This window comes from Cololabis saira, chromosome 17, assembly GCF_033807715.1.
Source record: "Cololabis saira isolate AMF1-May2022 chromosome 17, fColSai1.1, whole genome shotgun sequence".
Lineage (NCBI taxonomy): Eukaryota > Metazoa > Chordata > Actinopteri > Beloniformes > Belonidae > Cololabis > Cololabis saira.
In genome coordinates, this window is record NC_084603.1 from 10,887,358 (window position 1) to 10,904,423 (window position 17,066).

Genomic DNA, 17,066 nt, shown 5'->3' on the forward strand with positions numbered 1-17,066 from the left:
AGAATTAATAACACATTTAAGTCCCATATGTGTAGAAACCAGGTAAATATAGTCTGCTTTACTTCAGCAGTTACAGTTGTGCATGCGCAGCATTACAGTTATACTGTATATACAATTGCAATATAACTGCAAAATATTAGTATGGAGATTAAACAATTAGTCCTTGTGTGCAAAATAAAATCACAGGAATCTGAGCAAACAACCATTTTTGCAACTATGGTGACTGCATTTGTTTCAAGGGTAATTTTGCATCTCTTCTGCGCAGTACTCCAGTTGTAAAAAAAAAATCAGGGGGGATGGTGGATTTTATCATATGGGGACAGATAATTTGTGCTGATTACAAATAATATAATATATTACAAATAATAGCACTGATCAAAACACCTGCAGAAACACTGCAGGAATGACATAGCAGCAGTTAAATGCAGCCTTCTGTAAGCTTTAAATATCCACTGGGCTTACATCAAATACATCAAAACACAACAATAAAAAACAGTTTTCTGAACGTATCAATATGATTCTGTCCTTCACAGGATAAGTAAAATGGATCACTACAAAAACTCAAAATCTTAACAAGAATATTTGTCTTATTTCTTGTTAAAATGTCTTATTTTAGTTAAAAAAATCTCATTACACTTAAGACAAGACTCATCACTGGAAAAAACAACAATTTTCACTGGTTTCAAGTAGAGTTTCACTTGAAGCGGTAAAGAAGTTTCCAAGTTAAAAGAATCAGTGATGCGATTGCACCACGTGGTCGCACTGTTGTCTTCGTTATCTCAGGTCAGACACGCGCACCGGAAGCTCCACCGTAGGAAGAAAGAAAGGGAATAACCAAGGGAATAGTTTGTCAAGTTAATCACAACATGTAGCTTCACACCGGATGTGATAGATTTCAAAATAAAGTATTTCTATAATTTGTATCCCTTTTCTCACTGAAGGAAGTTACGGAATTGCAAGTGTTGAGCTGAAATGGCTCATCCTGCACTAAAAGTTAACAACAGTTCACAAACTATATCGTGTATGTAAGAAGATGATCAAGCACAAGGATAATCGTTGTCATCATATGCAGAAATAGATGGATATAAGTGCATATATATATATATATATATATATATATATATATATATATATATATATATATATATATATATATATATATATATATATATATATATATATATATATATATATATATGCACTTATATACATACACACAAAAACAAAAATGTCATACATTCTGGATTCATTACAAACCAACTGAAATATTGCAAGCCTTTTATTATTTTAATATTGCTGATCATGGCTTACAGTTTAAGAAAACTCAAATATCCTATCTCAAAGAATTTGAATATTCTGGGAATCTTAATCTTAAACTGTAAGCCATAATCAGCAATATTAAAAGGCTAATATAATAAAAGGCTTGGCATATTTCAGTTGATTTGTAATGAATCCAGAATGTATGACATTTTTGTTTTTTTAATTGCATTACAGAAAATAAAGAACTTTATCACAATATTCAATTTTTCTGAGACAGTCCTGTACATATACTGTATAGTATATATATATATATATATATATATATATATATATATATATATATATATATATATATATATATATATATATATATATATATATATATATATATATATATATATACATATACATATATATATATATATATATATAAACGCACGTCCTAAGCCAGGGATATTTAACTGGCGGCCCGTGGGCCACTTGCAGCCCGCCAGGAGTTTTTATGTGGCCCCTGGTCATATTTCATACCTAGTTATTAATGTTTTTAATATATATTATTATACATTAAATGGTCACCCGCCGACCGGACCTCATCAACTCATCACTGGAAAAAACACCAATTTTCACCTGTTTCAAGTAGATTTTCACTTAAAATAAGTTGAAAAATCTGCCAGTGGAACAAGATTTTTTTGCTTGTAAGGAGAAGATAAATCTTGTCCCACTGGCAGATTTTTCTACTTATTTCAAGTGAAAATTTACTTGAAACAGGTGAAAATGGTCAAATAACAAGTTATTTTTCTGGTAATGACTCTTGTTTTAAGTGTAATGAGTTTTTGATTAAAAATTAGAAGAAACTTTTACTAGAAATAAGACAAATGTTCCTGGTAAGATTTTGAGTTTTTGCAGTGTGAGCACAAATGTATTATATATACATAAATCTTCGTCTTTGAGTGCAAAATACATTTTGAAAACCCCCAAATTTTCCACCTGCGCGCTTTGTGCGCGAACGCAGTGCGGCCCTCTCCATACAGTCTTTTTGCAGATGTGGCCCCCTGCCTAATCTAGTTGAATACCCCTGTCTCCAGTAAATACCTCAAATGCCTCAAGTATTTTTGAAAATATTTGTACATTTTTTGTAAATATTATCTTTTTTTTTTTTTTTTTGGTGTTTACTATTTTTTTTCTCTCTTGTACATACTCTTTTTCTACTTTTTATATTGCTCTTCTTAGTATTTAACTATTTATTGGTTATTTCTATTTTACATTTTTTGTATAAAGCGTGTGTGTGTTTTGGCTGCTGCACGACTGAATTTCTCCTCTGGGAGATAAATAAAGTCTTCTATTCTATTCTATTCTATTCTATTCTATTCTATTCTATTCTATTCTATTCTATTCTATTCTATTCTATTCTATTCTATTCTATTCTATTCTATTCTGTCCTAGGCGGTCCATCTTTGTAACCTTTATTTTGAAAGTTTCAACAGGAAGTCGCTCCCACTGTTTCCTCCCACTTGACGGCAACATCGCTTAAGAAAAAAGGAAAACCTGCAGCAGCGGCAGCGCTGAGTGAGTGGGAGGAAGCCAACTTGGAAACTATCTCCCGTGGACGGCTGAGCGTGGACGGCTGAGCGGGACCAGCGTGCACACCGGAGGCGGCATCACTCCCCCCGCCTGTGAGGAGTCTCTGTATCCCGGGTCACACCCCGCCGTCCCCTCGCAGGACACCTGGAAGAAGTTTGGCTCCAAACTTTGTGCGCTTTGCTGCACCCCTGAGCCTGAGCCTGTTTCCCGGCCTGGTTCCCGAGGCGGCTCCTGCACGCTCCCACCCAGCCAGCCCTGGTTCAGGTGCGCAGCTCTGCGGCTCCAGCAGGGTCACCTGGACCCCAAACCAAACCCCCCCCCCGGAACCGGGACGGCCATGGCCCCGCCGGCGGGCAGCGGGACCCGGAGGAGCAGCGCGCCGCGGGACGTGATGCTGCTCGTCGGCTTGGTCTCCCTGCAAGGTCCGCTGTTTAACTTTAACTCACTTATACGCGTCTGAAGTCACACAAAAATGGGTTTTATTGAACTTGTAATGGTTTATTATCGCTTCTGTGGCCATTTTTTTTTTTGCTTTTGTTTTTTTTGCTGGTTTGCGTTGGTTAATTGAGGGAAAGTGTCTGCAGGAATGGTGAAGTGCGTCTGTGCGCACAGCTGTTAAGGATGATTTATGGTTCTGCGTTACACCTACGCAGAGGCTACGGCGTAAGGTCGCCGTACCCTACGGCGTAGGCTCTGCGTCGAATTAACGCGGACCATAAATCAGCCTTTAGACTTGTTCGTGTGAGCGGTGGGTTTAAAGAGCTGGAGGTAAAGTTTGTCTGGGGGGGTAGATTCATGGTCGGGGCCACCCCTCCCCCATTGACAAAACTTACATTTACAACTTTTTTTGTGCAAGGCAAGGGAAATGTATTTATATTGCACGATTCAACACAAGGTAATTCAAAGTGCTTTACATTTACATAAAAGCAGCAAGACATAATTAGACAGTAAAAAATGAGGAATAAGATGATAAGAAAAGAAGTAAAATAATAAAAAGCACAAGCTGTTAAAAGTAAGAGCAGTAGAGTACAGCAGGTAAGTTTAATTTAGGAGTACGCTTGAGTAAACAGTAATGTTTTTAGCCCTGATTTAAAGGAGCTGACAGTTGGAGCAGACCTCAGGTCTACAGGATGTTTGTTCCACCGGTGAGGAGCAGAATAACTGAACGCTGCTTCACCTTGCTTGGTTCTGGTTCTTGGGACACACAACAAACCAGATCCAGATGAACCTCAGGGGTCTGGGAGCTTCATAGGAACTAACAGATCAACCATGGATTTTGGTCCAAGACCATTCAGGTCTTTGTAGACCAGCAGTAAGATTTAAACTCTGTCCTTTGACTCACTGGAAGCCAGTGTAGGGATTTCATGACCGGTGTAATATGGTCCAGTTTCCTGGTGTTTGTAAGGACTCTGGCAGCAGAGAAAAAGAAACTTAAAAAAAAATTAATTTGACAAAAATGGTTGATTTTTAAATGACACCATCAGAATTTACTAGACAGTAAAGCTATAACTCAGATACATGTATGAACATTTTAACATGTTTCATCATTGCTCCAGCTATAAAGTGATTAACATTTCTCAGCCATGTTGGTACCGACTCCAGAGGGGGAAGTTTCTACCTCTCACCAGTTATTTGATATGCCACTTGGGATTATCATATTCATAAGTGTGTTTGCATGTTTGAGCTGGCTCGCTGAGCCCCGGCTTGGCAAGCTCTGGTGGGTGCGATTCAAGTGCACGAATGCAGAGCAGTCTTGTGCTTGCTGCCTGATTGTTAACTCAAAACAGACGAGCTAAGAAAAAAAAAAAAAAAGAGAGAAAGAAAAAGGCGAAATGAACATAATTTAAGGTGTTTCCACACTGCACACTCCTCAGAGTTCACAACCTAGTGAGTGTTCATCCTCTCCAGTGTTTGGAGGAGAAGCTCCCATCCCTGACGGGGCTCGTCGCGTTTAAACTCAGTCAGTTTGATCTGATTACCACAGATTGTGTTTGTCTGGCCCTTCAGCAGCACAGCCACGGTAGTAAAAGTGACTGAGAAATTCCTGCAAGTTGAAGTGTGCCTGCCGCCAACCCCCCTCTTTCCTCCAGACTCCTCGCGGTGCCCGTTTTGGGATGAATGTGTCCTCTGTGTGCAGGCAGCAGGGGAGATGGGGCTGCTGTGGGTTTGTGTTTATGAAATGAATGAATAGACCCAAGTCAGGTACTGTCACGACAGCCTTGCTCTTTCTCCTGCCTCAAACCTTTTTTGTTGGGTTTTTTTTTTTTTTTTTTTTGGGCTGCAGAGGAGAGCATTGGTGAATTTATCCCCACATAAACCTGGCCACACCAAATACACCATACTTCTGTAGTTATTGGATCTGGGCATTGTGGTTAAATATTTGCACACAACTTTTCTATTTTTTCCTCCCCTCCCTGTTTTAAATTAGCAATAATCATTCTTGAGCTGTTTCCCTCTCTTGCTTTTCTGTTTATCTGGTTGCTATTTCTAGCCAACCAGTGAAGATAAAAGCCTCTTATTGAGTTAATTTCAGTCAGCATCTCTTCTCCCATCTCACTACACTTTGCTTACACCTTTTGTACTCTTAAGTCATTTTTTTTCTTATATTTTCCCTCCTTTTTCCTTTTCCTAATTCAACAAAAGGTGCCTTCAACCGTAAAGATTTTGGTGGAAAAATTGTTGAGCTTATTTCAAAGAAGCTGAGATAAATGAGTGTTCGCAGAGCGTTTTCACGCTTTCCTATCTCGTCAGACCGATATGTTTGATCTCTCCTCATCAATCCCGGAGAAGACTCTGGTTTCACATCACTCATTTTGGTACATCTGTGAAAAATCTTTTTGATTTCACGATAACCAATTTGTTTAATTTCCCGATGGAACATCGCTTGTAAATCCGGACTTTGTTGACTCTTTGTATTCTTTCCACTCGCCGAGAGCGGCTGAAAAACACAGTACCGCAGCTAAGATGCCGGAGAATCAAACCGCTGTGTGTATTATTGGTTTTACGGTGGATTTGTTGTTCTTTCAGAAAATGGATTTGGTTCTGCTCAGATGTGTACAGGATGTCACTGTTACTCAGAAACCCTCCAGAAGTGCAGAACCTGAACGGTGTTTTCAATTACTGCACTGGTGGTATTGTTGCATTGGGACAAATGAAATGGGGCTTCTCTTTAGGCATGCACACCTGCCGCTGTTTTATTTAAACATCCATACGCCTGGCCATTAATGCAGCCGTGGCTGTAGGCTGTTTAGACACACACACACACACACACACACACACACACACACACACACACACACACACACACACACACACACACACACACACACACAAAAACATGTGCAGAGATTCAGAGGGGTTGGTGGAATGCAGACTAAATAAATTAAAAATGTGTTGAAATACATGGAGCAGGATTTGTCTGATTTATTATCAGCTGCACACGCGGCGATTTGGAGTCGGGTCCTCGATGGCAGTAATGTAAGGGGATTAGGATACAATAAAGTACAGATTAGAGATTTATGTTATGATGCAGTAGCTTCTGTAAATGTTTCCAGGAGTTTGTGTTGTAGTTTTTCTTCAGACAGTTCCACCAACATGAGTATTTTAAGTGTTGTTCATGTGGAGGTTTCTGTTTATCATTGCGTGTGAGAGGGGCATAATTTAAGAACCAAGTTTAATCAATTAATTTTAAAGCCACTGAACTTTGATTTTACACGGGACAGATAGGTTTGAGAGTTTTTATGTTGTTCAGTTAGTTTTCGTTCATGGACATAAAGGATTTCCTTGATATTCTTCTCGGTGCTTTCACAGAAAGCAGTGCAACTGTGACTACGTTTACATGCAGTCAAAATTCGGGTTATTGCTAATATTCCGGTTACTGAAACATTCTGAATATTTTGTTTACATGCTCGAGCAAACAGGGTTATCCCTAATCATTCGGGATATCCCGATCAAACCAGCGACGCACGGAGAATGTGATGACGCAATTAGCGTAATTTCCGCTTCTTCTTCCTGTATCCAAATTCAAAACAAATGCTGCTTTGCGCAACTTTTCTCTCACCTTCTTGTAAATCTCGCTATCCCGGTACTTTCTACCGTCTACAAATGCCAAAATGTTCATATCCTTCATTACATTTATGAAGTGATTAGTCTCCTCCTCACTCCAAAAGTGTGTCGTGGTCTTGCATTTCTCAGTGTTTATAAGAACTTCCTGGACTCAAAAGACCAGGATTCCTTGTGAACAGAGCATGCACAGAAAACAAATTCCTGTTCAGTTTGATGGGGATATTCCGTTTGGCGTTTAGATGACCGAATATCCGGGTTTTAAAAGAAGTAACCCAGGGGTCATATTCGGGTTTTTAAAAACCGGGAAAATAAATATGAGAAAATTCGGGTTATTCAAAGGGGTTATTGGTGTTTACATGGCCGTCCAATTCGGGTTATTGCCAATATTTGGGTTTTAAAAGGGTTATTGAGTGCATGTAAACGCAGTCTGTGATGCAAATTCTCTTTAGCAATTTCTTTATTATTGGGCTGACATGTTAGTTGTTGTCAACAAACCTGTACCCTCGGACAAATACATCAGTTCAGTTATTCAGAAGTTGATTTTAGGCTCCCTGAAAGCATCTCTTTTTCTGCTGGGATCCACAAACCGCACATGGATGCGCTAAGATGAAATGTAGCATCTGTCAAGGTACACCTCCATCATGGAAATCAGGAAAATGTTTCTTATTGCATCACAGGAAAAAAAAACATGTTTTAAATAAATACCCTCAAAACCAAGTAAAGAACCCGAAGGTCCTCGAAAGATAACTTCTCCACACCAAAGTTGGAGCTATGACGCATTTACCTAAAGTACAGCGAGTTCATCGTGATGCTAAAACAACACAAAGAGCTTAAAATCTGAAGGAATTCAGTGAAATGGTCAGATCCGATTCACGATATGCTCGCGCACGTTAGAAGCTTCAACTCTGTTGTGGGAGGATTTTTCAAGGTCCTGTCTAGCTCGTGTTTCTGGTCATTTATCATAGTGTTTGTTCAGGTTTTGGCGTTTTAAACTTGAGTCTCTCTTCTCTTTTTTTTTTTTCGCTCATTCGATATCTGCAGTTTACCCTCACTCCATTATGTATGCTCCCTTTCCCAGGGGAGGATCTTCTTGCGCTATTTCAGAGGTTACAGTCATGGCTGCCCACTCTCATATACGGGGTCTTTTCATTGTGGGATGGATGGTTTTTAATGGTTTTCTCACTCTGAAGATAATCTACATCTGCCTTCTCGGATGGATATTTACGATTGTGGAGCATTTAGTTAAAGAGACAATGGTTGCTTTCCTATTGGTGAAATTGCAAGAGAAAGGCTTCTTTATTTTAACCTGATTGTCTTAGTATTATAGTTATGTTGAAAGGAATAACTTTAAAGCTGTGGGTCTGCGGTTGCTAAATAAACCTGAGGAAAAACCTCAACATCCTGAAAGAGAGATTAAGAAAAGATCAACATGATAACAGAGAATATGTTGTGTCGGCTGACGTTTTCAAGGCTCGTGCATGAAACCCCTCCCATCTGTACGACTGTTGTACTTGCTGGTCTTTGCTGAAAGACGAAACCCTCCTGATGTTTTTTCCCCCTCATACCAGAGACTGTCCACATTTCCTATCCCTGATAGCTGTGTTTAACAAGTAAAGACAAATAAAGTGGCTGTAGGGACTGAACTACTCCTTTGCATTATGATCCTCCAGCTTAATGGTGCATGTACCTAAACGGCAGCATATGTATGTGATGGAGTGCAGGCCTGTTAACCCTCATGTTTGTGGCTTCGCTGGCTCTGCTGTTGGATCCTGTGGTTGGGATCGCTAATGTGCCTCTTTTTCCTTCTCTTCTGTCCGAGTTGGTCCATTGCCCCTCATGCTTGCCAGCTGCGTCTGGAAGGATCTCTGTTGTTTATTGACTCGGTGCCTCCACAGTTCTCTGTCCTGATTAGCCTGCACCGTCGACTTTGTTGTGTTATGCATAGCAGAGTTTTTGTCTTTTCCCCTTTTCTTTTTTTCTTTCATATGGCTTTTTAAAATTGCTTACTTCCACGCTTCAGTTAGATGGCATGCAAGAGAAAGTTTATTATTTAGTAGAAATATTCCCAAACTACATATTGATTTTTGAAGAAAGGTTGATCATTAAAAAGCAGCATGTGACTGAATAAGAATGAATGTGTAGGTGGTCTGATGATTGAATTATCCATTTCTAAAGCTTAACATTTGCTGGTTTCAGACTTTTAAACAAAAAAATGAGTTTCTTTACTTGGTTATACATCATGGTACACTGAACAGAATCATTGTTTTGACTGCTGGGTAAATAAATACTCTTAAAAACAGGGATTAATCATAGATTTCTGACATTCTTTGAAGGCAAAGCAATGAAATAAGACATGAATAACTATAATGCTTATTGTTTTTCATTAATCCAAAACCATTGCGTGAGGCGTGTGGGATACTCTGCAGGGTACGCTTTGCGTTCGGTTATAGTGCTTATTTATTTATTACATTTAAAACCACTGAATGTCTTTATTTACTTCCCCAGACAAACATTTACAATCCTTGTCAACTATGGTTCTGTTCAGTGAGCAGACCGCTCGAACCGCCGGTGTAGGGGGCAACTAGTTGAAGTTTGTTGAAAAGGTAGTTGCTTTTTCTGGGGTGTTTTTAAAAAAAAAAAAAAAAAAAGAATTTGGTCAAACAGCCTGAAAAATTGCTAAACCTAACTGGTTATGGGAAAACGCAGCAAGTGTACCTGTTGATTTGGTTTCTGTGCTTAAGAGGGCATGGGCAGATGTGAAACAGCTGTGGGAGAGAAACGACACTCACTTTTTTTTCCTTTTTGGCAGCCTTGCCAAGAGTTCATATTGAACGGGGAAACTCCAGTGATGAGCTTGGGTTGCCAGTCAGCTGTTTTTTCAAACTTCATAATGACATACAACACATGCATTTTCTTACTGAAAGAGTTTTAAAGTTTGAACATCATGTTTCATGATGTGCAGGACTGTTTTCATCTGTTAAATATTCAAACTCTTCACCATCACTGCAAGCTCCTTGTTATTTCTCCTGACTTTGTTGCCCCTACACCACTAGCTGGGGTCCTGGTAAAGGGATGACAACCAGACCATAAACAACCTGGCAGCATCTCATTCCGTTGACTCTATGTTGGCGTGTACTTTTTTGTCTTGGCCACCAACTCTTTTCCTTGTTGGGTCAGGTCTATGAAGAAGGAAAATGAAACAAAGGTCCTATCTACTTTAAAAAAGTAGAGTGAAAGCTTTTCCACACAGCAGTCATTAAAAGAAAAAAAAAGTGCACAGCAAGTTTGCTTCATTAAACGAACCGAGTGACAAACACCCCGACTGCAATTTAGCTTCTCCACATTCAGCTGAGAGGCATATTAGCATATCAACTCTGACCCACATTCCACCTCCTTACTTGCAGAAAGGACATCAAGGTGCAATAAATGTGCATCAGTCGCACCTTGAATTGGCTATGTGGAAAAGTGAAAAAGCCCCCTGGCCCAGCTTTGCAGCATTTTTATCTTATCAGATTCAGTTTTCTCATTTTTCTAACCACTTTTAATAACCCACTGTTTCCCATCTGCTGTTGCTAAAATCATTTCTCTTCATTATCTGAGAATGCTTCCTTTCATCTCCACTGAAGGGGGGGGGTTGCTCTTTTTTACTTTGACACCTCGTTGATATAATCCACACAGAAAGTTGTAAGTCCGTACAATAAATTTTGCCCTGCAGGGCAGGTGTGAGGCCCTGGTGAAGGAAGGCTGCAGAGTGTAACAAAATCCCCACTTTGTTCCCACGTTGGTGCGAAAACAGGAGCAGTGCTGCCGCTGCATTTAAATGCATCTGATTGAAACGTGCAGGAATGCCTAATTTGCCTTCAGTTTATTTGAAGGAGAGGAGGGAATAAAGGAGGCCAACGGAGGAGAAAGGCGTCTGGCATGCCATTGCATAATCCCGGCAGCCATTAACTCTTTGTATCCTGAGGCTGAATGAATTCATCACAGCAGCGGGCCACAGGCAGAGTGACATCAGGCTCCCAGCGAGCTCCCCAGCGCCACGGCAGTAGATTCAAACTGGCTGAAAAGGAATGGTAACGGTTTGATCTGGAAACCAGAGGGCTGCTCCATCTGACCTTGCAGATGGAATATTTACTGTATGTCAGTTAGGGCTGGGGTTCGATTCAGATTCTTAAGATTCAGAATCGATTATCACGCTTTGATTCGATCCGATATTGATTTGGGTTACTGTTAATAAAACTGTTTTTTCAGCTGTTGCATGAAATATATGACTGTCTAGTTATGCGACCTATTAATAATAGTATTATATTGAGATTCAACAGCAAGTATTGGCAGCTAATGATGCTGTAAGGACCAATCAGCTCCCAGAATGCTGATAGAACTGCTTTCAGAAACATCATGTGGGTCAAAATTACCAAACAGATCCAGGGCAGCAAACAGAGGACGAAAGAAATCGCTTTTATTTTTTCCCCATTTATGAGAATTTGGTTTTTAACATTTATGCAAATGTAACCCCAAGACAGTATATAAAGCAAAGAAATATAGACAATTTATGCAATTATAACTGAAAACTTTAATGTTTTCATACCTTTTTAAACATATTTAAAGGCAAAAACATGACACCAGTTATTCTCATGTCCAACAAAATATTCCTTTTTTGGTCATAAACAAAAAAGTACCAAAAGTTGTAATGTAATGATGGAGAAAAAAAAAAAATATATATATATATATTTTTTTTAAATCGATCTTTAGACATATGAATCGATTTTTAGGAATTAATATGAGAATAGATTTAAAATCGGAGAATCAATCTTTTCAACACAGGCCTAATGTCAGTAGCTTTTAAATAAATAATTCATTCATTGCTTATTTATCGTGCCATCCAACTGACTTTTTTTTCCCCAGAGTTTGGCGACGATCCTAGTTTTTACCCCCATCTTTCTGCTGTGGGTTAGAGCAGAGCTCGATGCCAGTGTTGACCTCCTGACCTTGTCACCTGGCTGAATGCATGTAGTTGGGACACACGGCATATGATGGGAGCCAGCAGTATGGGTAAAGCGGGTGACTTTATTAGCTCTTGGCATGGAAAGCATGTGAATGCTTCAGAGCTTCCTGGTTCCTTTTGAATCTGTGCTCATGCATTTTGAATGTAAACCAAGTGCTGGTGTTGTCCCAGGTTTTGGAGAATTATGTCTTTTCAACTGTTCCCGCAAAGGAGATTAGTCCCCAGTGGTGTTTATTTCAGGGCTTTGATTGGGATCCTGAAAGGAATGAAGACGGCATGCTTCTTGGGATGTCTCAGATTTATTTTAGTTTCATTGTCATCTGGAAGGTTTTTGTTTTAATTACTGACAGATGGGGTGATGGATTCCTGCTGCATATCACAAATATAATTTGGGAGGGAATCTTTGCAATTATGTGAATTACATTAATTATCTGACTGTATGCTCAGAATGATTTAACAGTCTAAACGTTGTTACATTTCACATTGGAGTTTGAGTTAAATTGAGTTTTATATTGTAAACTCCTTGTGTTTTATTCCTGTGTTGTAGTGTATAACCCAGCAATGTCTAACTATGGCTCCTGAGTAGGTGTGTAGTCCTCTAATCTGTGTTAAGCTGTTCTCAAAACAAAATTGAATTGTCCCACAGTATGGAAGCACATGCAGTCTAGTAACAACAGTACTGATTGTTATCTTAGCCTTTAAATCCACTGAACTTATAGTTGATCGTCTGAACTCACATGCCCCTAAAACACTAATATGGAGCTTCATTGTTCCCAAAATGTTCGTCTAATCTCAATCTCTTGCATTTCTGTGATGATGGCGGAGTAGCCAGCTAGATAGCTGTCAGATACTAGATGGCTGGCTTGCCAAGGCTAATGGATCAAAGCTTTTCAGTGTTGGGGAAGGAGTCAGCTTTCGCAAAGGTTGAAATCCCTAATGCACCAAATATGATATCTATTTTTCTGCATATTTTTACATACAGTGCCTTTTATTGAGGGTAGGGTCTTAATTGGCTTAGAACTGGATTCTTGCTGTGCATGTAAACACTCACTGATGCAGCTCAAAGAGCTGCTCGGAGAAGAGAGGGAAACTGTAATCAGTTTAGAGAAACCCTGGAGATGAAGAGCAAGGGAAAAAGAGAGAATAAATCTTCTTTATGTGAAGCAAGTGGGGAATTCCCCCTAATTTTGAAAATACATTTCAGACATTCTACTTTCCATAATTGTCAATAGTTTTTGAGTGAAGGAATAAGTGCTCATAATTTTAATGTAAATCTCAAAGAGCAGCTTTATTTTAGTAGGGAATCGGCCCCTGGGGCCACAGAGTGCTTCAGTCACCTGCGCTCGCTCAGCAGAGACATTAAAGCAAGATTAAACTCTCATACTTTGCAGCACTTGGTGTGCATGATACTATGTACTTATCTGTGGCGTGAAAATAATTTAAAAACGGCTTAATCTTTAATCTTAACTGTATTATTGCTGCATCTGTCGGTGTGTCCTCTAATCAACCTCGCACAGGACCCCTGTTTGTTCAGTAAATTTATTTGGTGTCTACATAACCAGATAAAACCTCTGCTGACCAGCAGTCTGCCACTTGTCATGTTTAATTATTGAACATCTCCAGAAGCCGGTGCGCCCAGTAGAAGTAGCTCATTATGGCAAGCATTGTTCTGTACTAGCAGGCAGTAATTGTCTTTAGTAGGGAGCGGTTCATTACACAACAAGCATCTTTTTCTTTTCCATGGTTTTTAATTATGTAAACCTAACCCGTCAACATCCCCGGCCTCAGCTTGTTGCCTCTCTGCCGCCGCCTCAGTCACCCTCCACTTCACCTTCTCTCACTGCTTTCCACTTTGTTCTTTCCAGTTTCACATACGATGCCAACTACCGAATCCCTTTAAAGCCCCATCCTCCTTTCTGCTGTCCTTTATCTGAACCTCCCTCTGAGGAGTCTGCGTTAAGCCATGCCTGAGTGTTTTCTTCTTCTTCTTTTTCTTTTTTTTCAAACGGTAGAATGGCACAGCATAGTTATAATGCAATGCTGCTTTGGGAAAGCTGATTTAATATGCCTTTTCATATGTATGCCTTTAATATTTACATAACTGTTATGTACCATATGACGCAATGCATTCATGGTTCCTTTATAATTCACACCCACGTCATTGTCATTTCGTGCTGCTCGCTTTTTTCAAGCACTTCATGGCAGAAGTTATAGCCAAAGCTGTTGAACTTTTACTTGGTAAAACTTAAATTGCAATTAAATTTGTAGAATTCTCATATTTTCATAATTACAGTGCTGCTTGATCTCAATGGAAGAATGGATATATAATGTTTCTGTAGATGGAGGTCCGGTCCATGCAATCATACAATTGCTTACCAACGATATTTGGGAATCGAGCTGTGTGTGAATGTTCTCTGGACACCTCTAAAAGGAAAAATAAAATTGTGAGGTCAATGCTTTAATTGAGAGAATTAGGGGATTTCATTAACTTTTGCTTATCAGAATTTTGGTGCGAGGGCAGTAACCTTATCAGAGACACGCCCAGATCTCTCTCTCCTCAGCCACGTCCTCCAGCTCTTCCAGGGTAATACAAAGGCGTTCCCAGGCCAGCCAGAGAGATATAATCTCTCTGGCTGGCCTGGCCTTGCTTCAGGTCCTCCTCCCAGTGGGCCTGAAATACCTCCCAACAGAGGTGTCCAGGGGGCATCCTCACTAGATCCCCCAAACCACCTGGGCTCTGAATGTGGAGGAGCGGCGACAACTCAAAGTCCCTGGTCGATCTTCTCACCCTATCTCTAAGGGAGAACCCAAATACCTTACAGAGGAAACTAATCTCACCTACTTGTATCCACCATCTTCAGATACAACCCACAAGGGGTGAGCAGGACATAGGGAAGCTCGGGAGGTTTCCCGGTCTGTTCCAGGCCAGTGGCCGCAACGTTTTTTCTGTTGTTGTAATGATGTACTGTATTGGCCCGAATAGGCGACCCTGACTATTAGACGAACGCCCCCCTCTTCAAGACTTGTTTAGTTTGGAAAAAAAAACAAAACATTGTCTGTTTTAGTTTGTGTGATATGAGCTCAAGAATGAACAAATATTCCTCTGGAGAAGAAGAGCCATGATCAAGGTACACAATTGTGTCCGGTGTTCCCTGCTCACCACATTTCTGCGCAAACAAGCAGCTGCCAACTGGTGTCGGTGGATGCCGGTGGGCGAACACAATACACGTGACAATAACGGATACAAACATCAGTGCACCCAGTGTATTGCAGTGACTCCACACTGGCGTTTCCTATGATGACGTTGCTGTGATCGTGATTGCTTCAAACATTCATTCATGCAGTCATCGGTTGGCAAACAGCTGCGGAGCGTTGAAGACGAAGTCACGTCTACTGCCTATTTTAGCAGATCCTTGTTTTGCATTGAAATGTGATTGGCTCAGTCAGTCATTAAAGTGTTGTTTTAAAAAAGAAAGAAAGAAGTAGGAGTGGACATATAAAAGAAAGAAGCCAGAAAAAGATGGGTGGACTACCTTGAAACATGAGCACCATAAGGCATTTATGCTAATGTCTACAGAAAGAGACCCTGATTTGACAATGATGCAGTCATAGACGGTGGCAGAGACCAGTGTACGGTTCAAATGTTTGCTGATGATATATTCACTGGAGTCTGTGCAACTCAGTTGAAGTCTGTTTCTAAATATTTGCTTTGGTTTCGATAAGCTGCTTGTTTTTTATTTTTAGTGCTTATATCATTAAACACACACACACTTGTATGTTTAGATCGTTTATGTATACTGCCAGTAAAAGTATTTGAGTTAAAAATATGGTTCCCCTTGTGTACTTTGAGCAATCAGATAAAAGACATCTCCAAACCAAGCTCCCGGGCTGAATTTTACAGTTTATAAACACAGGTATGAGTACGAACGTAGACCAACCAGAAATAGGCTTTTTGTCTAAGTCAGATATTGCTTCACCACAATATGCTTGTCCAGAGTGGGTATTACCGGTGATGCCACATCAATCTGCTTTCCAATCTCTCAATTCACTTGAGTCAGCAACTCAGCCCTACCTGGAAAGGACGTTCCACCCTTTTCTTATTAAGAACCTATGAATTTGGATTTTAGACATGATTCGCATCCTGGCTGCTTCATAAATGGCTGCGAACTACTCCAAAGTAACCTGAAAACCACTTGCCACTTGATTGTGTCAAGAAATTCTATCAAAGTTATGACCAGAATCGGGGATAAAGGGCAGCCCTGACAGAATGAAAATCTCACACATATCAAATCTGACTTACTACCAGGGTGACAGTCTGCTGGGGGTGATTGGATACACCTGGGTCCGGTGCTCCTGCCCCTATAAGAGTTCCACTCTCCTCACATACAACAGGGCTTTTCTCTGTGCACTTGCAGTATTTATGTTGCAATAAACTGGTTTCTCATTTATGCTCCATCACCGGTACAGAACTCACATAGTTCCTTCTGAATTGAAGGTTCAGTGATCAATCAGACTGTGTTCTCCAGCAACCTTGGATAGACCTTATCAGGGATGCCCAAGTGTGTAATTCCCCTGGAATTTGGACACACCTCTGGTCCTATAAAGGGGGACTGGGTGGTGGTTCCCAGTTTGCCAAGCCCCAGAGACTGTCCCAGATGTCCATGTAGTGTTGCAGAGGCATGTCAAACAAAGCAGACCCACAACCTCCACAGCCTCGAGGAAGTCAGTAATTCTCATCCACCCCTGGGGCTCAGACACCATGGAGCCTTTTAACTACCGTACCTTAACAAACTGAGCTTCAGTAATGGGCAAGCCCGTCCACAGACTCCACCTCTGCTCCAGAGGATATGTTGAGATTGAGAAGATCTTTAAAGTATTCCTTCCATTGTCCAATGACATTTGTAGTTGCAGGCAACAGCACATCACCCCCGTCATACACAGCAGCCTGACTGTTTGCCACCATGTTCTTGGAACCATTTGAAAGCCACTCTATGGGCTCTCCAACATCCTCCCACACCAGTTTTTGCCTCAGCAACCTCTTGGGTGTGGCTGCATCTCGCCCGCTATCTGATCCACTTCACCACCAGATGGTGATCCGCTGATAATTCAGCTCCTTTTCACCTGAGTGTCCAGAACATATGGTCACAAATCTGAT

General features: G+C 40.4%; 1 protein-coding gene across 4 annotated transcripts in view; it reads left to right on the top strand.

Annotated features, from left to right (window-relative positions):
* Positions 1–2,824: 2,824 nt before the first annotated feature.
* Positions 2,825–17,066, top strand: part of ptk7b (protein tyrosine kinase 7b) — a 100,877-nt gene continuing 86,635 nt past the window's right edge. For all 4 annotated transcript variants that reach the window (XM_061744965.1, XM_061744967.1, XM_061744966.1 and 1 more), the window contains exon 1: positions 2,825–3,263. In XM_061744965.1, the coding sequence (XP_061600949.1) occupies positions 3,179–3,263 (85 nt within the window). In that variant the 5' untranslated portion in view covers positions 2,825–3,178. The remainder of the gene's footprint in view (positions 3,264–17,066) is intronic.